We start from the raw sequence: 25591 nt of genomic DNA, 5'->3' as shown, positions 1-25591 counted from the left end.
AAAGGAGGGTGGATATGCAACACTCCTTTCACAAAAGTCTGAACCTCGGGAAGGACGGACAATTCTTTCTGAAAGAAAATAGATAAAGCAGAAATCTGCACTTTTATGGAACCCAATTTCAGGCCTGCATCTACGCCTGCCTGCAAAAAATGGAGAAACAGACCCAAGTGAAACTCCTCCGCCGGAGCTGCTTTGGTTTCACACCATGAAACATATTTCCTCCAAATACGGAGATAATGTTTTGCCGTAACCTCCTTCCAAGCTTTAAGGAGAGTGGGGATGACCTCCCCGGGAATACCCTTCCGAGCTAAGATTTGGCGCTCAACTTCCACGCCGTCAAACGTAGCCGCGGTAAGTCCGGAAACACACAGGGCCCCTGCAACAACAGGTCCTCTCGTAGAGGAAGCGGCCAGGGATTTTCCACTAGTAAGTCTTGAAAATCCGGATACCAGGCCCTCCGTGGCCAATCTGGAACGACGAGTATCGCCTGAACCCGTTCGTCGAACGATCCTCAGCACCTTCGGAATGAGAGGAAGCGGAGGGAACACATACACCGACTGAAACACCCACGGAGTCACCAGGGCGTACACTGCACTGGCCTGGGGGTCCCGTGACCTGGAACAATACCTCGGAAGCTTCTTGTTGAGGCGAGACGCCATCATGTCTATCAGAGGAATTCCCCAACGCTTTGTCACTTCTGCAAATAACTCTTGATGAAGAGCCCACTCTCCCAGATGGAGATCGTGTCTGCTGAGGAAGTCTGCTTCCCAGTTGTCAACTCCCGGGAGGAAGACTGCTGGCAGAGCGCTCACGTACTGTTCCGCCCAGCGTAGGATTCTTGTGGTCTCCTCCATACCCACCCTGCTCCTTGTTCCGCCTTGGCGGTTTACGTACGCCACTGCTGTTATGTTGTCCGACTGGATTAGGACAGGGAGACCCTGAAGAAGGTTCTTTGCTTGCAGCAGGCCGTTGTAAATGGCTCTCAACTCGAGAACATTTATGTGGAGACAAGATTCCTGGCTTGACCACTTTCCCTGAAAATTTCTTCCTTGCGTGACTGCGCCCCGGCCTCGGAGACTTGCATCTGTTGTCAGCAGGACCCAGTCCTGGATTCCGAATCGGCGTCCCTCTAGAAGGTGAGAGCCTTGCAGCCACCACAGGAGAGAAATCCTGGCTCTGGAAGATAGAGTTATTTTCCGGTGCATGTGCAGGTGAGACCCGGACCATTTTTTCAGCAGATCCCACTGAAACACCTGGGCATGAAACCTGCCAAACGGAATGGCTTCGTAAGCCGCAACCATCTTCCCTAGTACCCGAGTACATTGATGAATCAACACACTTGTCGGCCTCAGGAGCTCCCTGACCATGGTCTGGATTTCCAGAGCTTTGACCTCCGGAAGAAACAAACACTCTCTGTATCTCCGTGTCCAGGACCATGCCCAGGAAGGGCAGCCGAGTGGCTGGGATCAACTGAGACTTTGGCAAATTTAGTATCCAACCGTGATGTCGCAGAACAGACAGGGAGAGATCCACATTTCTTAACAACTGCTCCTTGGACCTCGTGTTTATCAGGAGATCGTCCAAGTATGGGATAATTGTGACCCCTTGCTTGCGCAGGAGGACCATCATCTCTGCCATTACCTTGGTGAATACCTTCGGGCCGTGGAAAGCCCAAACAGCAACGCCTGAAATTGGTAATGACAATCCTGCACCGTGAACCTCAGGAAGGCTTGATGAGGAGGGAATATCGGGATGTGTAAGTAAGCATCCTTTATGTCGACTGACGCCATAAAAATAGGATATTGGTACTTACCAGGTAAATCCTTTTTTTTGAATCCATAGGGGGCACTGGAGTACTCTTGGGATATGGACGGCTTCCGCAGGAAACAGGGCACTGAATATTTAAATTTAGAACACTCCACCCCTCCATATCCCAGAGTACCTCAGTGTTTTTTACTGAGCCGAACAGGAGCTATAGAGAGGTTGACAATGGAGTATTACATATAACATAACGGACAACAATTAAGTTGACACATAACGTTACTGACAACTAAACAGTTGACACCATAACCAGCACTTGATAATTTGAACCAGTCGGTGAGAGTGTGTTACCATAAGATCCCCTGAACTTACCACAAACCAGGTAAAACTGCTCTGGGTGGGCGTCCAGTGCCCCCTATGGATTCAAAGAAAAGGATTTACCTGGTAAGTACCAAAATCCTATTTTCTTTTTCATCCACTAGGGGTCACTGGAGTACTCTTGGGACGTACCAAAGCTTCCCCCGTGGGCGGTAGAGCCGTTTGGCACCTGTAACACTAGGCGGCCAAAGCTAGATGCTGATGCCGCAAACGTATCAAACTTGTAAAAGCGCACAAACGTGTGCACGGAAGACCATGTAGCCGCACGGCAAAGCTGCATCGTAGAAGCTCCACGACCCGCTGCCCATGAAGTTCCCACAGAACGTGTGGAATGAGCTGTTCCGGATGTAGGTGGCTGTAACCTAGCATGAAGGTAAGCCTGACGTATGGTCAGTTTTATCCATCTGGATAAGGTCTGCATAGACGCTAGCCAACCGATCTTGGCAGCATCATAGAGAACAAACAACGTATCCGTCTTACGAACTGTAGACGTTCGGGATACATACACGCGTAAAGCGCGTACCACATCCAGAGTTCCAGAATGTGCTGTTAACAGAGGAACTACTATTGGTTGATTGATGTGAAAAGATGACACTACCTTTGGTAAGAAAGCGGGATTCATCCGAAGTTCCGCTCTGTTATCATGAAACACCAAATACGGTGGCTTGCATGACAAGGCACCCAAATCTGAAACACGCCTTGCCGAAGCTAAGGCTAGAAGAAAAATAGTTTTCCAAGTGAGAAACTTTATATCCACTTGCTGTAAGGGTTCAAAATATGAAGACTGTAAGAAATCTAAAACCAGATTCAAGTCCCATGGCGCTGTAGGTGGAATGAATGGAGGCTGTACTCTGAGGACACCTTGCAGAAAGGTGTGTATAGACGGCAATAGAGCCAATCTTCTTTGAAAGTAAATTGACAAAGCAGATACCTGCACCTTTAGTGTAGATAAACGCAGTCCTCCATCTAACACCGTTTGTAGAAATAACAAAAGACGGGATAACTTGAAAGATGATGTCGGAAACTTCCGAGTTTCACACCAACCTATATAGGCACGCCAAATTCTGTAATAATGAGCTGCCGTAACTGGCTTCCTAGCTCGTAACATGGTTGGTATAACCGATTCTGGAATGCCCTCTCTTCTTAAGAGGGCTTTCTCAACAGCCACCCCGTTAAACGCAGCCACGCTAAATCGGGGTAAAGGAACGGACCCTGTTGTAACAAGTCCGGACGTAGTGGGAGCGGCCAAGGATCGTCTGCGAGTAGACCGTGGAGATCCGAGAACCAAGCTCTCCGAGGCCAATGAGGTGCCACTAGTATGACTGTGACAGACTCTCTTTTGATCCATTTTAGCACCAGAGGGAGCAGCAGAAACGGTGGAAACAGATACACTAGGCTGTACGGCCAAGCGATTGTGAGAGCGTCCACCACCACGGCCTTTGGATCTCTTGTTCTGGACACATACTGAAGCGTTTGGTGATTGTGGCGAGACGCCATTAGGTCCACCTGAGGGTAACCCCACCGCTGAACCAACATGTGAAACACTTCTGGATTTAATGCCCATTCTCCTGGATGAAAATCCCGACGGCTGAGATAATCTGCCTCCCAGTTGTCCACTCCCGGAATGTACACTGCCGACAATATCACCTGGTGGTATTCTGCCCAATTGAGGATTCGAGCTACTTCCCGCATTGCCATGCGGCTTCTCGTTCCTCCTTGTTTGTTGATGTATGCGACTGCCGTTGCGTTGTCTGACTGCACTTGGACAGTCTGAGAGCGAAGCATGTGTACTGCTTGTCGTAGTGCATTGTAAATTGTGCGGAGTTCCAGGACATTTATAGACAGCAATCTTTCGTGATCCGCCCAGAGACCCTGGAGCTGACAATTTTGAACTACAGCTCCCCAACCTCTGAGACTCGCGTCCGTCGTTAGAATTGTCCAATTCCAGCCGCCGAACAGTTTCCCTGCAGTTAAATTGTGTACATTGAGCCACCAGAGTAGAGACACCCTCGCCCTTGGCGACTACCTCACCCTGTGGTGAATCTGCAGATGCGAGCCCGACCACTGTGCGAGCACATCCAGTTGAAAAGGACGTGAGTGAAATCTTCCGAACTGAAGCGCTTCGAAAGTCGCCACCATTGTTCCTAACAGGCGAATGCACCGAGACTGTGCGTGGCTTGAGCACTAATTGTACTAGATGGCGAATAATCTGTACTTTCTGTTGTGGTAGGTAAATTCTTTGATTTACCGTATCGAAAATCATACCTAGGAATTGAAGGCGTTGAGACGGAATTAGATGTGATTTCTTGAAGTTGACAATCCAACCGTGGTGAACCAGTACATTGTACGTTATCAGCGCATGTTGGAGAAGCATCTGTTGAGACGGGCTTTGATGAGCAGATCGTCTAAATACGGAACTATTGTCACTCCCAGGGATCTGAGATGAGCTATCATCACAGACATCACTTTGGCGAATACCCGAGGCGCTGACGATAGGCCAAACGGTAAAGCCTGAAACTGGTAATGGTTTTGGCGTATTGCAAACCGCAAGAACCTCTGATGAGGCTGCCAAATCGGAATGTGTAAGTACGCATCCTTGAGATCTAGCGCAATTATGAATTCATTTGGCTCTAAACTTGCAATCACTGAGCGCAGAGATTCCATCTTGAATCTGTAGTAAGTTATGTACCGATTGAGACCCTTTAAGTTCAATATTGGCCTGACTGAGCCATCCGGCTTCGGTACCACAAACAGACTGGAATAATAACCCTGACCCGGTTGGTGTACAGGGACCGGAATCAAAACTGCTGAATCCAGTAGGGACTGAATGGCAATTTGCAGAACCGCCCTCTTGTCGTCCGACAGAGGCAGTCCTATCTTGAAAAACCGCAGTGGCGGAAGACAGTCGAATTCTATTTTGTAACCTCTTAACACTAAATTGCGGATCCACCCATCCGCGGATGTCTGGAACTACGCCAAATGAAACGTCTGAAGGCGTGCTCCCACAATCGGAGAACCGAGATGGGCTGGTAGCCCGTCATGCCACTGGCTTGTCGGTGACCTTAGCGTCCTGACGACTTGTGTTCGTTTGTTGGAAACCACGTCCACGTCTACCAGGCGTGGCTGTTCCTCTGCCACGTCCGCGAAAGGACTGAGGTCTAAAGGATTTGAACGCAGGTCCAGAGTACCTCCGTCTTGGTACCGGTGGAGGCAATGGTAAGAAAACCGACTTTCCTCCCGTAGCCTCAGAAATCCATGTGTCCAATTCAGGACCAAACAACTTCTTGCCACCGTAAGGTAACGCCTCTATACCTCGTTTGACCTCTGCCTCCGCTTGCCAAGAAAGCAGCCAGAGTGGTCGTCGTGCCGTAACTAGCGACGATGAAATACGAGAAGTGAGCTGACAGACGTCAGTAGAAGCTGTACAGAGATACTCCGCAGCCTCACACATTTGATCAGCAAGAAGTATAAGGTGTTCGTCATGTAGGGCAGACTTGAGTTCTGTTATCCATACTATGAGCGCCTTAGTGACCCAGATACCAACCAAGCCAGGTCTCAGCAGCACTCCTGCTGCTACATACATGGACTTTAGCATAGTTTCTATTTTGCGATCTGAAGGGTCTTTCAACGTAGTAGCAGCTGGCACTGGTATGGTTAATTTCTTTGTAAGTTTCGACACTGACGAATCAACTATTGGTGGATTCTCCCATGTACATGTCACAGAGTCTGGAAATGGGTAAGTAGACTTAAATCTGCGAGGTATAGAAAACCGTCTATCTGGAGTCTGTCGTGTTTCTACTAACATCTTATTAAGAGACTCCGCAACAGGAAAACACATTGGAGTTCTCTGTCGTTTAGTAAATACGACCTGATCATTTGTCAGAGGCTCCTCAGTTTCTGTAAACTTCAGAGACTGACGCACCGCTCTGATGAGATTATTAATACCTGAGCTGTTAAAATCCTCACTATCTGACTCCACTTCGCCCTCCTCACCCTCATCTTGTGCCGTGAGGTCTGGCATGGAATCGTCAGAATGCAACATAGCAGAAACTGGTAAATCATAAGACATATGAAATTTATCCCGTCTACCCAAAATGGATTTGGAACTTTCGCAAGGCTGAGACGCCTCCGGTAATTCTGGCGGTCTCACCCTAGACTCAGATCTTGCCGCTTCCCGCTCTTGTCGAGCGGCGGTCAATTCTGATTGCAACCCAGCCAGTACATTGGCTAGCATTTCCCATGGAGGGTCCGGGGATGAAACTGGCTTTAAAACCGGAGTAGAAATTGTATTCGTAACTGAATCCACAAAACATACTGGACATGTGGTAGATCCATCCGGTAACACACTGCTACAGACTTTGCAGTGATGCTTTTTAATTTTTGCCGGTGCCTTACTCATTATGGAGACAGACAATACTATATATATATAGCCAAGTGCAGTACACGTGGCCAGTACTATGAAATGTGATCCCAAATTCCCACTAACACCCCTGCGCCTCCGGTGGAGTAGAGATGTAGTACTGGAACGTTCTGGAATCACAGCAGGAAGACACAGGAAGCATGGTTAAAATGGCTGCCATGCTTAAAATCATAGTCACAGTACAGGTTACAAGCATATAAACTGATATATAACTCTGTATAAAAATATGTGTAATCATCCCTGCAGCCTAGCATACTGCTGTTGCTGCAGTTTATCCCCCCTCGTGCCGCTGATTGTACCCCTTGCAGTCTGTAATGCCCCCCCCTGTATGCTCCGTTGCGGATACAGTATGCGGGGCGGGCAGCAGGCAGCGTGTGGGGCCGCCAGCAGGAGCCGGGTAGCGGGACGCGCTGGAACAGACAGCGGGGAGCGCGTTCTGAAGCGCTCTGAGCAGCGGCCGTAGCAGAGGTGGCGGCCAGAGCAGCGGCGGCGGGCGGGCGGACTGTAGAGGGATCCCAGCGCCAGCAGCTTTAAAGAAAACTTTGTGCCCACACAGCGTGGCGGCAGCGGGAGCTGACCGCCCCGACCAACATACCTTGACTCCTGCTGCTGTGGTGAGGCTCCGACGGGGCTTCTCTGCAAGCGCCGGCCAGCCTGTCTGCAGGAGGTCTGACTGGCTGTGAGGGTGCTCATTTATTGATGACCGACACGCCACAGCTGCTAGTAGCAGCTTGCACTATCCCTGACCCTGCCTTTTGGAAGGGGGAAAGGGATGTGTATGAAAAAGAAAAATATTAACTAAAAAAAATACAAATATTCAAAAGAATTGTGGACCAAGCCACAGAACCTGTTGCTACTTCGAGCACAGAAAAAACACTGAGGTACTCTGGGATATGGAGGGGTGGAGTGTTCTAAATTTAAATATTCAGTGCCCTGTTTCCTGCGGAAGCCGTCCATATCCCAAGAGTACTCCAGTGACCCCTAGTGGATGAAAAAGAAATCCCCCCCTTCGAGGCTGGAGATAACCGCTCGAAGAGACTCCATCTTGAACTTGAAAGTTTTCAAGTATGGGTTGAGGGATTTTAGGTTCAGAATCGGTCTGACCGAACCGTCCGGCTTCGGCACCACAAAGAGGCTCGAATAGAACCCTTTCCCCCGATCTGACGGGGAAACCGGCACCACAACCCTCTGTTGACACAACTTTTGTATCGCATCCCTTACCACCTCTCTTTCGGGAAGAGAAGTTGGCAAGGCCGACACGAAAAACCGGTTGGGGGGCATCTCCTGAAACTCCAGTCTGTATCCTTGTGACACAATGTCTAAGACCCAAGGATCCAGAGCCGAACGAACCCAGACCTGACTGAAGAATCTGAGACGGCCCCCCACCGGTAGGGACTCCCCCAGGGGAGCCCCAGCGTCATGCGGTGGACTTGGTAGAGGCAGGGGAGGACTTTTGGTCCTGGGTGCCTGATACTGCAGGCGACTTCCTTCCCCTACCTCTACCCTTTGAAGCGAGGAAGGACGAGCCCTTACCTCTTTTGTATTTATTAGGCCGAAAAGACTGCATCTGCTGATGGGGTGCCTTCTTCTGTTGTGTGGGAACATAAGGAAGTAAAGATGACTTACCCGCCGTAGCGGTCGACACCAGGTCAGCCAGGCCTTCACCGAACACGACACTACCTTTAAAAGGGAGAGCTTCCATATTCTTCTTGGAGTCGGCATCAGCATTCCATTGGTGAATCCACAGCGCCCTCCTGGCCGAAATCGCCATGGCATTGGCTCTTGATCCCAAGAGGCCAACATCCCTCGCCGCATCCTTTAGGTAATCTGCAGCGTCCCTGATATAACCAAGAGTCAAAAGAATATTATCTTTATCAAGAACATCCATATCAGAAGCCAAATTTTCAGCCCACTTTGCAATAGCACTACTCACACATACTGACGCCACAGCAGGTCTGAGCAATGCACCAGTATTGACGAAAATGGACTTCAAAGTCGTCTCCAGCTTGCGATCCGCCGGATCCTTGAGGGCAGCCGTGTCAGGAGAGGGCAGCGCCACCTTCTTGGACAATCGAGATAGAGCCTTGTCCACATTTGGAGACGACTCCCATTTTTCCCTATCGTCAGAGGGAAAAGGATATGCCATCAAAATTCGCTTGGGAATCTGCCACCTTTTTTCAGGCGGCTCCCAAGCCTTTTCACAAAGCGCATTCATTTCATGAGAGGGGGGAAACTTTACCTCAGATCTTTTCCCCTTAAATAAACAAACTCTTGTGTCAGGAACGGCAGGTTCCTCAGATATATGTAAAACATCTTTAATGGCTATAATCATGTACTGAATACTCTTGACAACCCATGGATGTAAAGAAGCCTCATTCAAATCGACATCGGAGTCAGAGTCTGTGTCGGTACCTGTATCTGCCTGGTTAAAAGCACGCTTCTGTGACCCTGAGACTGTTTGTACCTGAGACAAGGCGTCCTCCACCGACTGTCTCCATGTTTGTGTCTGAGAATCAGATTTATCCAGTCTCTTTGACAAAGCCACATTCGCATTCAGGGTACTCAGCATAGTCATCCAATCAGCAGTCGGCTGTGCCGACAGACACATACTTAAATCCTTTTCTGCAGCCCCCATAACTTCCTCCAGGGAGGAACACCCAGGCTCAGACATGTCGACACCTTGTGCCGACACACCCACACTCACACAGTCCACAAGCCCGGGGACAAACCCACAGAAAAGCCCTTAGGGAGAAACACAGAGAGAGTATGCCAGCTCACACCCCAGCGCCCATACACTAACACAAGCCAGTAATATGATCAGCGCGGTTAACATAAAATGAAAAAGCACCAAATTTATGTGCAAACCCCAGTTTTTCCTCCCTGTGTACTTGCGGGAGCGTGGAGGTCCAGGCCAGCGGCTCTGCAGTACTGAAGAGATACAAGAAAATGGCGCCCGCTAAAATTTGAATCTGCAAACTGGCGGGGGTACCCTATACCGTGATCGGACACCGTATAGCCCTTTTTTGCCAGCCAAAAACCTCAGTAACTGCTGCCCAGGGCACCCCCCACCAGCGCCCTGCACCCTGTAAGTGCCGTTGGTGAAGTATGTGGGAGCATGGACCTCCGTTACTGAAGTCTTCTGCCGTCACTGAAGTCTTCGGTTCTTCTAATACTCACCCGGCTTCTTTCTTCTGGCTTCTGTGAGGGGGGTGACGGCGCGGCTCCGGGAACAAGCAGCTAGGCGAACCAAGTGATCGAACCCTCTGGAGCTAATGGTGTCCAGTAGCCTAAGAAGCAGAGCCCTTGAACTCTAAAGAAGTAGGTCTGCTTCTCTCCCCTCAGTCCCACGATGCAGGGAGCCTGTAGCCAGCAGGTCTCCCTGAAAATAAAAAAACCTAACAAAAGTCTTTCTAGAGAAACTCTGTAGAGCTCCCCTAGTGTGTGTCCCGTCACTCCTGGGCACAAAGTCTAACTGAGCTCTGGAGGAGGGGCATAGAGGGAGGAGCCAGTTCACACCCAGTCAAAGTCTTTGTAGTGTGCCCAAGCTCCTGCGGATCCCGTCTATACCCCATGGTCCTTTTGGAGTCCCCAGCATCCTCTAGGACGCAAGAAAAAAAATAAGATTTTACTCACCGGTAAATCTATTTCTCGTAGTCCGTAGTGGATGCTGGGTACTCCGTAAGGACCATGGGGAATAGACGGGCTCCGCAGGAGACTGGGCACTCTTTAAAGAAAGATTAGGTACTATATCTGGTGTGCACTGGCTCCTCCCTCTATGCCCCTCCTCCAGACCTCAGTTAGAATCTGTGCCCGGAAGAGCTGACACTACAAGGAAAGGATTTGGAATCCAGGGTAAGACTCATACCAGCCACACCAATCACACCGTACAACTCGTGATAACTATACCCAGTTAACAGTATGAATAACAACTGAGCCTCACTGAACAGATGGCTCATAACAATAACCCATTAGTTAAGCAATAACTATATACAAGTATTGCAGACAATCCGCACTTGGGACGGGCTCCCAGCGTCCACTACGGCTACGAGAAATAGATTTACCGGTGAGTAAAATCTTATTTTCTCTGACGTCCTAGTGGATGCTGGGTACTCCGTAAGGACCATGGGGATTATACCAAAGCTCCCAAACGGGCGGGAGAGTGCGGATGACTCTGCAGCACCGAATGAGCAAACTCAAGGTCCTCCTCAGCCAGGGTATCAAACTTGTAGAATTTTGCAAACGTGTTTGATCCCGACCCGGTAGCAGCTCGGCAAAGTTGCAAAGCCGAGACCCGTCGGGCAGCCGCCCAAGAAGAGCCCACCTTCCTCGTGGAATGGGCTTTTACTGATTAAGGATGCGGCAGTCCAGCCGCAGAATGTGCAAGTTGAATCGTGGAACAGATCCAGCGAGCAATAGTCTGCTTAGAAGCAGGAGCACCCAGCTTGTTGGGTGCATGCAGGATAAACAGCGAGTCAGTCTTTCTGACTCTAGCCGTCCTGGAATCATAGATTTTCAGGGCCCGGACTACGTCCAGCAACTTGGAAGCCTCCAAGTCCCGAGTAGCCGCAGGCACCACAATAGGTTGGTTCAAATGAAACGCTGATACCACCTTAGGGAGAAATTGGGGACGAGTCCTCAATTCTGCCCTGTCCATATGGAAGATCAGATAGGGGCTTTTACAGGACAAAGCCGCCAATTCTGACACCCGCCTAGCCGAAGCCAAAAGCATGAACACTTTCCACGTGAGATATTTCAACTCCACGGTCTGAAGTGGCTCAAACCAATGTGATTTTAGGAAATCCAACACAACGTTGAGATCCCAAGGTGCCACTGGGGGCACAAAAGGGGGCTGAATATGCAGCACTCCCTTAACAAACGTCTGAACTTCAGGCAGTGACGCCAGTTCTTTTTGAAAGAAAATAGACAGGGCCGAAATCTGGACTTTAATGGATCCCAATTTTAGGCCCATAGTCACTCCTGACTGTAGGAAGTGCAGAAATCGACCCAGCTGAAAATCTTCTGTGGGGGCCTTCATAGCCTCACACCAAGCAACATATTTCCGCCATATGCGGTGATAATGTTTTGCCGTCACATCCTTCCTAGCATTTATCAGCATAGGAATGACTTCAACCTTTTTCCATCAGGATCCGGCGTTCAACCACCATGCCGTCAAACGCAGCCGCTGTAAGTCTTGGAACAGACAGGGCCCCTGCTGTAGCAGGTCCTGTCTGAGAGGCAGAGGCCAAGGGTCCTCTGAGATCATTTCTTGCAGTTCCGGGTACCAAGTCCTTCTTGGCCAATCCGGAACGATGAGTACAGTTCTTACTCCTCTCTTTCTTATTATCCTCAGCACCTATGGTATGAGAGGAAGAGGAGGGAACACATAAACCGACTGGTACACCCACGGTGTCACTAGAGCGTCCACAGCTATCGCCTGAGGGTCCCTTGACCTGGCGCAATATCTTTTTAGCTTTTTGTTGAGGCGGCACGCCATCATGTCCACCTGTGGCCTTTCCCAACGATTTACAATCAGCTGGAAGACTTCTGGATGAAGTCCCCACTCTCCCGGGTGGAGGTCGTGCCTGCTGAGGAAGTCTGCTTCCCAGTTGTCCACTCCGGGAATGAACACTGCTGACAGTGCTATCACGTGATTTTCCGCCCATCGGAGAATCCTTGTGGCTTCTGCCATCGCCATCCTGCTTCTGGTGCCGCCCTGTCGGTTTACATGGGCGACCGCCGTGATGTTGTCTGACTGAATCAGCACCGGCTGGTTTTGAAGCAAGGGTCTTGCCTGACTTAGGGCATTGTAAATGGCCCTTAGTTTCAGAAAATGTATGTGTAGGGAAGCCTCCTGACTCGACCATTGTCCTTGGAAGTTTCTTCCCTGAGTGACTACCCCCCAACCTCGGAGGCTTGCATCCGTGGTCACCAGGACCCAGTCCTGTATGCCGAATCTGCGGCCCTCGAGAAGATGAGCACTCTGGAGCCACCACAGCAGAGACACCCTGGCCCTCGGGGACAGGGTGATCAGCCGATGCATCTGAAGATGCGATCCGGACCACTTGTCTAACAGATCTCACTGAAAGATCCTTGCATGGAACCTGCCGAATGGAATTGCCACGGAAGAAGCTACCATCTTTCCCAGGACTCGCGTGCAGTGATGCACCGACACCTGTTTTGTTTTCAGGAGGTCTCTGACCAGAGATGACAACTCCTTGGCCTTCTCCTCCGGGAGAAACACCTTCTTCTGTTCTGTGTCCAGAATCATACCCAGGAACAGCAGACGCGTCGTAGGAACTAGCTGCGACTTCGGGATATTCAGAATCCAGCCGTGCTGTTGTAGCACTTCTTGAGATAGTGCTACTCCGACCAACAACTGCTCCCTGGACCTCGCCTTTATAAGGAGATTGTCCAAGTACGGGATAATTATAACTCCCTTCTTTCGAAGGAGTATCATCATTTCGGCCATTACTTTGGTAAATACCCTCGGTGCCGTGGACAGACCAAACGGCAACGTCTGGAATTGGTAATGGCAGTCCTGTACCACAAAACGGAGGTACACCTGGTGAGGTGGGTAAATGGGGACATGTAGGTAAGCATCCTTGATGTCCAGTGATACCATGTAATCCCCCTCTTCCAGGCTTGCAATAACCGCCCTGAGCGATTCCATTTTGAACTTGAACTTCCTTATATAAGTGTTCAAGGATTTCAAATTTAGAATGGGTCTCACCGAACCGTCTGGTTTCGGTACCACAAACATTGTGGAATAGTAACCCCGTCCCTGTTGAAGGAGGGGAACTTTTATTATCACCTGCTGGAGGTACAGCATGTGAATTGCCGCCAGCACAACCTCCCTGTCCTGGGGAGTAGCTGGCAAGGCTGATTTGAGGTAACGGCGAGGGGGAGACGTCTCGAATTCCAGCTTGTATCCCTGAGATACCACTTGTAGAACCCAGGGATCCACCTGTGAGCGAACCCACCGGTCGCTGAAGTTCCGGAGACGGGCCCCCACCGCACCTGGCTCCACCAGTGGAGCCCCAGCGTCATGCGGTGGATTTAGTGGAAGCAGGGGAGGATTTTTGTTCTTGGGAACTGGCTGTATGGTGCAGCTTTTTCCCTCTACCCCTGCCTCTGGGCAGAAAGGACGCGCCTTTAACCCGCTTGCCTTTCTGGGGCCGAAAGGACTGTACCTGATAATACGGTGCTTTCTTAGGCTGTGAGGGAACCTGAGGTAAAAATGTCGATTTCCCAGCTGTTGCTGTGGAAACGAGGTCCGAGAGAACATCCCCAAACAATTCCTCACCCTTGTAAGGCAAAACCTCCATGTACCTTTTAGAATCCGCATCACCTGTCCACTGCCGAGTCCATAATACTCTCCTGGCAGAAATGGACATTGCATTAATTCTAGATGCCAGCCGGCAAATATCCCTCTGTGCATCTCACATATATATGACTACGTCTTTAATATGCTCTATGGTTAGCAAAATAGCATCCCTGTCGAGGGTATCAATATTTTCAGACAGGGTATCGGACCAAGCTGCTGCAGCACTACACATCCAAGCCGAAGCAATTGCAGGTCTCAGTATAGTACCTGAGTGTGTATATACAGACTTCAGGATAGCCTCCTGCTTTCTATCTGCAGGCTCCTTTAAGGCGGCCGTATCCTGAGACGGCAGTGCCACCTTTTTTGACAAACGTGTGAGCGCTTTATCCACCCTCGGGGATGTCTCCCAACGTAACCTGTCCTCTGGTGGGAAAGGGTACGCCATCAGTAACTAGTTTCTTATCGGGGGAAGCCCACGCTTCTTCACACACTTCATTCAACTCATCTGATGGGGGGAAAACCACTGGTTGCTTTTTCTCCCCAAACATAATACCCTTTTTAGTGGTACCTGGGTTAATGTCAGAAATGTGCAACACATTTTTCATAGGCGTAATCATGCAACGGATGGCCCTAGTGGAATGTACATTAGTCTCGTCCTCGTCGATACTGGAGTCAGACTCTGTGTCGACATCTGTGTCTGCCATCTGAGGTAGCGGGCGTTTTTGAGCCCCTGATGGCCTTTGAGACGCCTGGGCAGGCACTGGCTGAGAAGCCGGGGAAAGTATATATAACAAGTATATATGTGGGCGCTGTGATGAGTGTGTTTATCCTAGCAGCTGTATAAGTAAGGGGTAGTCAAACCCTTGAGAAAACAAGAAGAAAAGAAAAATATACAGCGCTGCTTGACACAGTATGGTCTATGAATAAATGTATTTAATATATTAAAAAAAAAATTTTTATAATTAAAATTACAAACACTTTAGTACAATTAAAAACTTAATGTGTCTCATAAATGACTACAGGTGGACTTGAGGATCTGTTAATGCCGACATTCAAACAAATTAGACAAACACCAGTACAAGCACAGTCATAATGATGGACCAGATGTATGTTAATTCATCCAATTGGATGCATTTACCAAGTCTGTGTTCCGTTTAGAAAGGATCCCGTTAGATGTAAGTCCGTGTGGCAACGGTATTATGGTTGGGGTCCTGGTTCACAGTTCACTTGGAACTCCGTGTTCCGTTAAGTGGATCCTCTATAGATGTTGTAGGCAATGGCAATGCCAGTAGGGGTCCTGGTTCACGGAGATAACGATGGAGCAGCGAAACACGTTAGGCAAAGACCTGTGTGGACACATGCTGACCAGTACCTCCAATACACCACTACTTGCAGTCAGGACCTCTGCTTCCATCTTTATCTCCGTGAACCAGGACCCCTACTGGCATTGCCATTGCCTACAACATCTATAGAGGATCCACTTAACGGAACACGGAGTTCCAAGTGAACTGTGAACCAGGACCCCAACCATAATACCGTTGCCACACGGACTTACATCTAACGGGATCCTTTCTAAACGGAACACAGACTTGGTAAATGCATCCAATTGGATGAATTAACATACATCTGGTCCATCATTATGACTGTGCTTGTACTGGTGTTTGTCTAATTTGTTTGAATGTCGGCATTAACAGATCCTCAAGTCCACCTGTAGTCATTTATGAGACACATTAAGTTTTTAATTGTACTAAAGTGTTTGTAATTTTAATTATAAAAAATTTTTTTTATATATTAAATACATTTATTCATAGACCATACTGTGTCAAGCAGCGCTGTATATTTTTTTTTTTTTTTCTACTGGCTGAGAAGCCGGCTGTCCCACAGCTGTTATGTCATCGAACCTTTTATGCAAGGAGTTGACACTGTCGTGTAAAACCTTCCACATATCCATCCACTCTGGTGTCGACCCCGCAGGGGGTGACATCACATTTATCGGCACCTGCTCCGCCTCCACATAAGCCTCCTCATCAAACATGTCGACACAGCCGTACCGACACACCGCACACACACAGGGAATGCTCTGACTGAGGACAGGACCCCACAAAGTCCTTTGGGGAGACAGAGAGAGAGTATGCCAGTACACACCACAGCGCTATATAATCAGGGATTTACACTAACACAAAGTGATTTTCCCTATAGCAGCTATACAATACAGTTTGCGCCTAAATTTAGTGCCCCCCCTCTCTTTTTTACCCTTTGAGCCTGGAAACTGCAGGGGAGAGCCTGGGGAGCTGTCTTCCAGCGGAGCTGTGAAGAGGAAATGGCGCCAGTGTGCTGAGGGAGATAGCCCCGCCCCCTTCACGGCAGACTTCTCCAGATCTTTATATTTATATTATGGCGGGGGATTTTTGCACATATATAGTTTATCAGACTATATTATGTGCTGTTCGCCATGTAAGGTACTCTAATTGCAGCCCAGGGCGCCCCCCCCCCCCAGCGCCCTGCACCCATCAGTGACCGAAGTATGTGGTGTGCATAGGGAGCAATGGCGCACAGCTGCAGTGGTGTGCGCTACCTTAATGAAGACCGGAGTCTTCAGCCGCCGATTTCCAGGATGTTCTTCTTGCTTCTGGCTCTGCAAGGGGGACGGCGGCGCGGCTCCGGGACCGGACGACCGAGGCTGGGCCTGTGTTCGATCCCTCTGGAGCTAATGGTGTCCAGTAGCCTAGAAGCCCAAGCTAGCTGCAAGCAGGTAGGTTCGCTTCTCTCCCCTAAGTCCCTCGTAGCAGTGAGTCTGTTGCCAGCAGATCTCACTAAAAATAAAAAACCTAATAAATACTTTCTTTACTAGAAGCTCAGGAGAGCCCCTAGTGTGCAACCAGCTCGAGCCGGGCACAGATTCTAACTGAGGTCTGGAGGAAGGGCATAGAGGGAGGAGCAAGTGCACACCAGATATAGTACCTAATCTTTCTTTAAAGAGTGCCCAGTCTCCTGCGGAGCCCGTCTATTCCCCATGGTCCTTACGGAGTACCCAGCATCCACTAGGACGTCAGAGAAATAGTTGTTAGTCGTTTGTAGCGTACACACTGCACGTTATGGTCCTAGTCATTAACGACATTATCGAAACTGAGATACATGTACAGATGACAGAGACAGTCAATAGCAACCTGCACGAGCGTACATTGATAGCGATATGGTGTGTACACACTGGATGATAAAACAATTATGTTGTAACGAATGGTCATTACCAGCAAATTTGTTTAAAATGTGGTCAGTGCGTAGCCAGCTAATGAATACACTTTTCAAAATCTAGTTGTCTCACATATAAGTTGTTATGCTGGATAGGACATGAAAATATTGCAACAAGTGGGCTAAAAACAATGCAGTGTTCTACAATAATCCAATTTAAATGAATTGAATCATTATTGGGCATATTTAGAAATGAGTTCAGAAAACTACCATAGATGTGTGATATTAGCTGGGATTGGGTGAAAGCCTGATCGGTCCGTACCGCCTCCCTGCAAAGACCTCCGTTACTGTGGAGCTGTGTGCGCGTGTCTTCCTGCACCATTTGCTGTGTGACAGCTGTCACATACAAGGTGACACACACAGAGACCTCAACCTCGGCAGGGGTCTGTGCAGGAAGCCAGTCTGGTCTGGCGTTTAGACTGTTCCGGCTCTCACCAAATTCCATATTACCCAGCGTGTGCACCACCTCAGGCTCACTAATACACCCCAGTCATCCCTAAGGGGCTAACCAAACAGAGGTCATAAAACTAGTGGATGTGAGCGCAGGATTGCCAAGTGCAAGTCACAGCTATAAAAGCAGGGAATCCCAAGTGACATAGGGCACCAATGATGCTATATTTCCATAAAACACATACAGATAAATGCATATTTTGAAGAAATAACTCATTTTATAATTGCTACCTTTAACTAAAACATTAAATTAATACGCAGTCAACATCACTAAAATGTATAAAGAAAATGTAAAACAGCACAAAAGGAATTAGAAATTACTAAAATGAGAAGAAGCAGAAGAATAGTAGTGAAAGAAAAAGTTAAAGCTGAACAAAAAGTGTACCAGCAACAAACACGCCTGCAGTGCGGCGTCACACCGCACACCTGCTGTACTACACCCGCTGGGGGTAACGACAGCGGGGCAGAGCGGTGCCAGTACGGGGGCCGGGGGACACAGGGCTACTACGTACCGAAGCGCACCGGAGTGGCGACATCTACACAGGTCTGGCTGTCTATGTCCTGCGAGGTGATCAGCACCTGCTTGGACTCCTCGTCGTATCTGACTTCAATGTTGTCCAAATCCAGCCCCCGATGCACGTTGCGGTCCACCCCGCTCACCGTGACAAACACCCGGTCAGCGTCCGGGTAGGAGAGCGGGTCCTGGGGTCTCACCCGCACATTGCACGGCAGCTTTACCCTCAGGCTGCTCAGCGGGTTCACGATTAGCGTCCATTGCTTGAGGGGTGTATTCCGGGGCTCAGTGGCCCTGCTGCCCCAGTGCCGGCATGGTGCTGCCCGTGCGCCCCTCAGGAGAGCCCACCACAGGCCGCCGCGATACGCCAGGGAGACCATTGCTGCCCTAGACCGTCCATACACATCCTTCTTCTGCGCTCGCTACGTGTCCGCGGCCCGGCTGACGGGAACTGTAGTCACACGAGCGGTGCGCTGCATAGCTGCGGCGGCGCAGGCAACTACATCTCCCAGAATGCCTAGCTCCAGATGTTAGACGTGCCCCAGACCGAGAATGTTTACTCGTGGTTATACTGTATTGAATGTACTGTGCGCCAGACAGGCTTCCCCGTTTCACACACTGACGACGCACTTCGCGCATATTAATCTCAGCACAGTGTATGAGCTGGGGGTGGGGCTTGGCTGCTGTCTGACAGCTGAGCTTAGCCTGTCAAGTCAGTAAGAGTAGGGCCAACCCATCCCAGCACATAAGGCGAGTACACACACTAGGCGATTGGTAATTGCCGGCGATGGATGACTATATCATTCAACGATAGCGTTCAGTGACGTCACTGCCGGCATTCCCGAACATGCAGCTCAGCAAGACATTGACGGGTTGAGCTGCATGCCAGCTCAATATTGGTAATTGCTGAACGGCAAGCAGGAGCGTGCATCGTTTGTCGGTCACCAATATTATCCCCATACGCAGTGGACGATTTCAGTCTTAAAATAAACAATATCGACATTTATGTCGGCATGACGACCAGCAGGGACTATTCCCATTCGTGGGTGTCCATGACACCCATAGAGTGGGAATAGAACCCGTGGCGGTCGCCACCGAGCCCACATTCTGCGATCCGGGATCCCGGCATCCCGATACACACCCTGTGTACCCCCCTATAGTTCACACACACTGGTTGTGTGGGGGAGTCAGGAGCAGCGCAGGGTAGCTGGCTGACAGCCTAGCAGCCCTGCTCAGCAACTGCAGTACTCTGCAGTTTGGGGGCAAGGGGGGGGATTGACCTACATCTACTACTATTGATGGTAGGAAACTATTTGTATCTCCACTATGGTAAAACTATTAAATAGTGTCTGGTGACCGTTGATGGTTTCTAGTCATTGACGGCTGTCCCTACATCTGTGAGGGAACCATCAGTTGTTTCACCCACTAATGATCACCCCTGCTTTACTGTTCAATGGGTTGTGGGCAAATCAGAGCCTGGGGGCCACATTTTACGGCAGCTAGGCTCTGTGTTCTGTCACCTTGGATGGGGGAAAACACACAAAAAAGTTGGTGGCTCTGTATTATTGATGGTGGGAAACCGTATGGTTTTCTCCCCATCAGTGGTAAACTAGGTCACCATAAGTCATAGACCATCCATGATATGGAATCATCAATGGCCGTACCTAGTTTTCACACAGACATCCCAGCACATTGACCATGTTGGGGACCGCCAATCACAGGGCAAGGTCATCCAGCATGCTAACACCCACCCCGTGTTTGTGACCGCTATCCAACTGCGATGCAATGGAGTGTGGCTTCATGGAGGGGGTGTGGCTATGCACCGCAACCCGCGTTTTTGTCACGCCGGGGATTCGGGAGATGCGGGCTGCCCCCGGAGACTGGTGTGCCTGCAGTGCTGGCTTCTACAGGGTGACAGGAGCCGGGTTGCTGCACATAATATTACTTTGCAGCACCCGGCTCCTCTTACCGAGCAGGAGACTGTAATTTGGTGTCGCCCCTTGGCGGGTGACACCCGGGTATGGGCCACACCCGCAATGTGACAGCACTGCATTGAGGAACAATGTTGAGAAACACTGATTTACTGTATAGGGTACAGGCAGCCAGTAATGGTTAACACAGGAAAACATTGGGTGTAAAGTGGATCTTGATCCAGAGAGACACCAATAGGCTAAAGCTTTAGGCTGTCCCAGGATGCATTGTGGGGCCTCCTCTACAACCCCGCCTCCAGGCACTGTGATCTCAGTTTTGAGTTGGTGCCTGTAGAAGCAGTCACTAACAGGAGGGCTGCACTGGGCAGCCCTGAAAAAGCTTTTTCTGACAAAAAATTTCTTCAAAACTGGGCTGTCAGCGCTGTATGTCATGGTGACACTTCAGCACTGCAGCTCCATCACCTCCCATGCAGCGTTGCATACTCCCGCTGCCTGTTCCCAGGTACTTGCGGCAGAGACGCTCCGGCTCTAGGCACACGGTCGCAGACGCTCTCCTGGTTCGCGTGGATGCAACGGGGAGGAGGTAAGAGGGTTCCCCAGGCAGAACCCGCCACTAAATTGCATTCCTGTTGCATACCTAGGGAGACGGACCGCGACGCCGGCGTGGTCACTGTAACTGAGCAGGGACCCCACTATTTCTACCAGGGCATAGGAGTACAGGTCAGTTATACTAATATCCATTTTAATCAGACTCCATAGTACCAGGTGGTGAAGTCCAGCATAGGGGAACTGGCGCTTGACCTGTAGCCTCTCCCCCGGCCCAGGGTGCCATCTACTGCTGGTGTTCCCACCCTGGAGCTGCCTCACACTCTCCCTCACACCCTGACTGAGACGCTGGGCGCCATTTTCTAAAATAGATGCGACTGGTTTCCGGGACAGCAGGGTAAGGTAACCTTTATAAACCTGCCTGTACATCAGCGCTGTGGTTTTACAAGCACTTAAGTATTCTACATGTCGATATTAAGACAGCGTTAGTTAAGAACAAGTGTACCTGTGCCAGAATATATTGTACGAGTATTCTGATATATACATCCGGTCTCAGACCGTGCATTGTTATATATAATTTCTGCAGCGGGGTACACTGGGTTCCACAGGGATAACAGCGGGATGTAGAGTAGGATCTTGATCCGAGGCACCAACAGACTAAAGCTTTGACTGTTCCCAAGATGCTCAGCGCCGCCTCCTCTATATTCCCGCCTCCTTGCACAGGAGCTCAGTTTGTAAGTTGGTGCCTGCAGTGCAGGCAGCTAACAGGTAGGGCTGCTCCAGCAGCCCTGAAAAAGCTTTTCAAAAGTGATGATAGAAGACTTCAAGGGCTGCAGCAGAGGCACTATCAGTGCTAGATGTCATCCTGACATCTTCTGCTGCAGGTCCCTTACCTCCCCCAGCGGCGCTCTATACTCCCGTGTCCCTGGTTGCCGGGTACTTACAGCGGAGGCTCCGGTTCTCTAGGCACACACACCAGCCGCAGCTCTCCGGAATCGCATGGCCGCACTCGGGGAGGAGGTAAGAGGGTCCCCCAGGTGGGACCCGCTGGAAATCGCGATCCGGCGCGGCCTTTGGGAGGCGTGGACACTGTGGCAGTACAGGGACCCCACTAGACCACCAGGGCAGGGGCACAGGTCGGTTTTATTAAAAAAAGTTTGCATATGGCCCACAGTACCCGGTGGTGAAGTCCAGCAAAGGGATAAGGCTCTGACCTGTAGCCCCTCCCCTTACGGAGTCCCCAGCATCCTCTAGGACGTAAGAGAAATTATTATTTTTTGTAAATGGGACTTTTAGTGATCTTGTTTATGCCTCGGTGTATGTGGGTGGGTGTCCCTGTTCTGTGTGGCTTTTGTCATTTTGTCCTCTGTTTGGGTAATTTGTCTACCCCAAACCTAACCCTGAGAATCTTGCATTTCCTAGTCTCAATGGGGGATATTCAATTGTTTGAAAAGTCAGTTGGGTGTCTGTTTTTTCCTATCTAATAGACAGGAAAAAACAGACACCCAACCGACTTTTCAAACATTTGAATTCCCCCCCAATGAGTTTTATATCCCCTTTTAGCAACCTAGTGGCTCTGAGCTCTGATAGATTCTTAGGGGGGAATTCAAATGTTTGAAAAGCTGGTTGGGTGTCTGTTTTTTTTCCTGTCTATTAGATAGGAAAAAAAGAGACACCCAACTGACTTTTCAAACAATTGAATATCCCCCTTAAATTCTTTCTCTTTCTTCTATGGTTCTAGATTAGGGGTGGGCAAAATACGGCCCGTGGGCCGGATGTGGCCCGCAAACCGATCCTGCCCGGCCCACTGCCTCCCACCAGCGAGCAATGACAAGCGGCCCGACCGGCTGAGCTGCTTGTCATTGCTCTGCACTGCAGTACCTCCAAGCTGCCAGCGGCGCCTCTCTCCCCTGCTGCTCCTGCTGCTGCGCTGAAGCAGCCTCCTCCAGAGTCCCCAGTGACAACGGCTGTGTACAGCCGAGAAGGGGGCGGGGCTACGTGCCGGTAAGGGGCGGGGCTACACGGGACCTCAGGGGGCGGAGCTACACGGGACAAGAGCCAGACTGCTACAGATCCATCCTTCCTGCCACTGCCAGCCAGATCAATAAGTTAATGGGAAAAGTGAAAGAAAGTGTGTGTGTGTGTGTGTGTGTGTGTGTGTGTGTGTGTGTGTGTGTGTGTGTGTGTGTGATAGTGTGCATATATTTGTGTGTGCAGACAGTGGCGTCAGACTGTTTTTAGGTTTGGGGGAGAGATCTTTAGCTCTCGCTGTACCAACGCCTCCCGTGTTCTGTCACCATGTCACCCCCATGTTCTGTCACTATGTCACCCCCCCACCCCGTGTTCTGTCACTGTGTCACCCCCCCTTGTTCTGTCACTGTCACCCCCCCATGTTCTGTCACCATGTCACCCCCATGTTCTGTCACTATGTCACCCCCCCACCCCGTGTTCTGTCACTGTGTCACCCCCCGTGTTCTGTCACTGTGTCACCCCCCCCGTGTTCTGTCACTGTGTCACCCCCCCGTGTTCTGTCACCCCCCCGTGTTCTGTCACTGTCACCCCCCCCCGTGTTCTGTCACTATGTCACACCCCCGTGTTCTGTCACTGTGTCACCCCCCCCGTGTTCTGTCACTGTGTCACCCCCCGTGTTCTGTCACTGTCACCCCCCCGTGTTCTGTCACTGTCACCCCCCCGTGTTCTGTCACTGTGTCACACCCCCCGTGTTCTGTCACTATGTCACACCCCCCGTGTTCTGTCACTGTGTCACACCCCCCGTGTTCTGTCACTGTGTCACACCCCCCGTGTTCTGTCACTGTCACCCCCCCGTGTTCTGTCACTATATCACACCCCCCGTGTTCTGTCACTGTGTCACACCCCCCGTGTTCTGTCACTATGTCACACCCCCTGTGTTCTGTCACTGTGTCACCTCCCCGTGTTCTGTCACTGTGTCACCTCCCCGTGTTCTGTCACTGTGTCACCCCCCCCCCCCGTGTTCTGTCACTGTGTCACCCCCATGTGTTCTGTCACCATGTCACCCCCCTCTCCCCGTGTTCTGTCACCGTGTCACCCCCACCGTGTTCTGTCACCGTGACACACACCCGTGTTCTGTCACTGTCACCCCCCCTCCCCGTGTTCTGTCACCGTGTCACCCCCCCATGTTCTGTCACCGTGTCACCCCCACCGTGTTCTGTCACCCCCACCGTGTTCTGTCACCGTGTCACCCCCACCGCGTTCTGTCACCGTATCACACCTTTCCCCAGGGGCCATAACACACTGGATAATTTGCTTGCTGCACAATAATTATCCTAAATAAAATGTTAATGTGTAAAAAGGCTCTCTACCTGCCGTAATGTGTGTAAAAGGGGCTCTACCTGGTGTAATGTGTGTAAGTGGCGCTGTGTGGCGCAATTTGAATAATGGAGACTATTGTGCAGCCTAATATGAATCTGTATTATTTTTTGCCCACACCCCTTCCACATGAAGCCACGTCCCTATATTTTTGGCAAGTGGGGCGAGCTGCTATTTTGTATGTGGCCCTCGGATACTGACAGGAAATGTCAAGTGGCCCCTCAGCTGAAATAATTGCCCACCCCTGTTCTAGATGTTGATCTAATATGTCAATTTCTGAGTCCAGTGTTTTCAGTTGGTTCAAATTGTTGTCTACTATTAACTGTATTGGGCCATGCACACTTGGCGATAATACTGAAAGATATGAACGATCTCGTTCATTAATGAACGAGATATCGTTCATATCTTTCAGTGTGGAGGCACCATCGATGAATGTGCATGTGAATGTGCATGCAGGCCAATATGGATGATCTCGTCCATATTTGCCTGCACTGCTATGGAGCCAGGTGACAGGGGGAGTGAAGAAACTTCACTCCCCCCGTCACTGCCCTCCCACCGCCAGGTCGCCCGTCGGCCATATCCACCGTCGGGCAGCTCGGCGACGGATCGACAAATGTGTAGAGCCCATATCAGTTTTTTGGAACAATCTGTCAGTATCTCATGCCACTATGTCATCTTGGTTGTGTGTTGGTATTTTCTTTATGTGTAGGCCAGTGGTTCTCAAACTTTTTTGAATCACGGCGCCCTAGCGTACCAGAATCTTTTTCATGGCACCCCTGGGTCAAAAGTTTCTTATTGAGAAATTTAGAAAGAAATATTAAATTAAGTAAATTGTGTTTATACAATATGTCATCCTTGGGTTTAATTGTGTGGTGAGGGACAAGATTTGCTTCTGTTTGCATATTTTATGATTGACAGCCACCAGCACTGATTTTGCCTATTACATTGACCATAAATAATTTGAATTGGTCCTGGACCACCAACCCAGGGCACCCCTGCAAGAGTCCTGAGGCATTCCAGGGTGCCATGGCACAGTTTGAGAACCACTGGTGTAGACCCTTCGGTATCAGGTCATTCTACACATACCTTTTGAGCATGTGTGTATCCCACTATAACCGTGTCTCCTTCTTTATCAGTTTCTCTAGTTTTAGAAATGTGTTGCAAAAAATATGATTGTCATTTGGTGGATTGTTTGTCGTTAGCAGTGATTCAAAGGCTATTTGTGTCCTGGTGTCCCTATTCCATCTGACATTGGCCAGTCCCATATGTACACTCTTGCTGCGGGTATATAGTCGTTAATATCAAATGGGCAAAGAGGCATATCACCTGCGCACTGAGTGTGAGATATTTGGGCAAGCTGCAGCACTCTGAGGTGACCTGATTTAGAACAATAACAAGTGGGTTATACTACGCTCAGACTCCTCTGTGTCGTGTAAAATTGATATGCCCTGGGGTTGTGCGCTCAGCGGTGCAAAAACTTGATGAGTGCAGAAAACAATGGTGTTGTCGGGTTCAAAAGTTTTTACTAATACCAATATTCAGTGTTCACATTTTCAACACAACAAATTAATCTACATAAACATCTAAATTGCAGTTCACGAAGGATAACAATATGGGTTTAGAAAAATATAGATGTTCTCAAGTAAACCCAGCAGGTCATGTTTGCAGAA

At 49.8% G+C, this 25591-nt stretch overlaps 2 protein-coding genes across 4 annotated transcripts in view; one reads left to right on the top strand and one right to left on the bottom strand.

The window, feature by feature from the left end:
* The window catches only part of FAM185A (family with sequence similarity 185 member A), a 190561-nt gene extending 171856 nt beyond the window's left edge, over positions 1-18705 (bottom strand). Inside the window, exon 1 of one of the 2 annotated variants that reach the window (XM_063926995.1) lies at positions 18095-18705. In XM_063926995.1, the coding sequence (XP_063783065.1) occupies positions 18095-18476 (382 nt within the window). In that variant the 5' untranslated portion in view covers positions 18477-18705. The remainder of the gene's footprint in view (positions 1-18094) is intronic. The other variant, XM_063926994.1, reaches the window with a different exon arrangement.
* A 1808-nt stretch (positions 18706-20513) lies between these two features.
* Positions 20514-25591, top strand: part of CCDC146 (coiled-coil domain containing 146) — a 387500-nt gene continuing 382422 nt past the window's right edge. Inside the window, exon 1 of one of the 2 annotated variants that reach the window (XM_063926987.1) lies at positions 20514-20610. Coding sequence is in view for 1 of the 2 variants with exons in the window: in XM_063926984.1 (XP_063783054.1) it covers positions 21573-21593 (21 nt within the window). In the remaining variant the exon portion in view is untranslated. Of the gene's footprint in view, positions 20611-21374; positions 21594-25591 lie in introns of those variants that run through there. The other variant, XM_063926984.1, reaches the window with a different exon arrangement.

Source organism: Pseudophryne corroboree, chromosome 6 (assembly GCF_028390025.1).
Source record: "Pseudophryne corroboree isolate aPseCor3 chromosome 6, aPseCor3.hap2, whole genome shotgun sequence".
Lineage (NCBI taxonomy): Eukaryota > Metazoa > Chordata > Amphibia > Anura > Myobatrachidae > Pseudophryne > Pseudophryne corroboree.
This window is presented reverse-complemented; position numbering and strand designations above follow the sequence as displayed.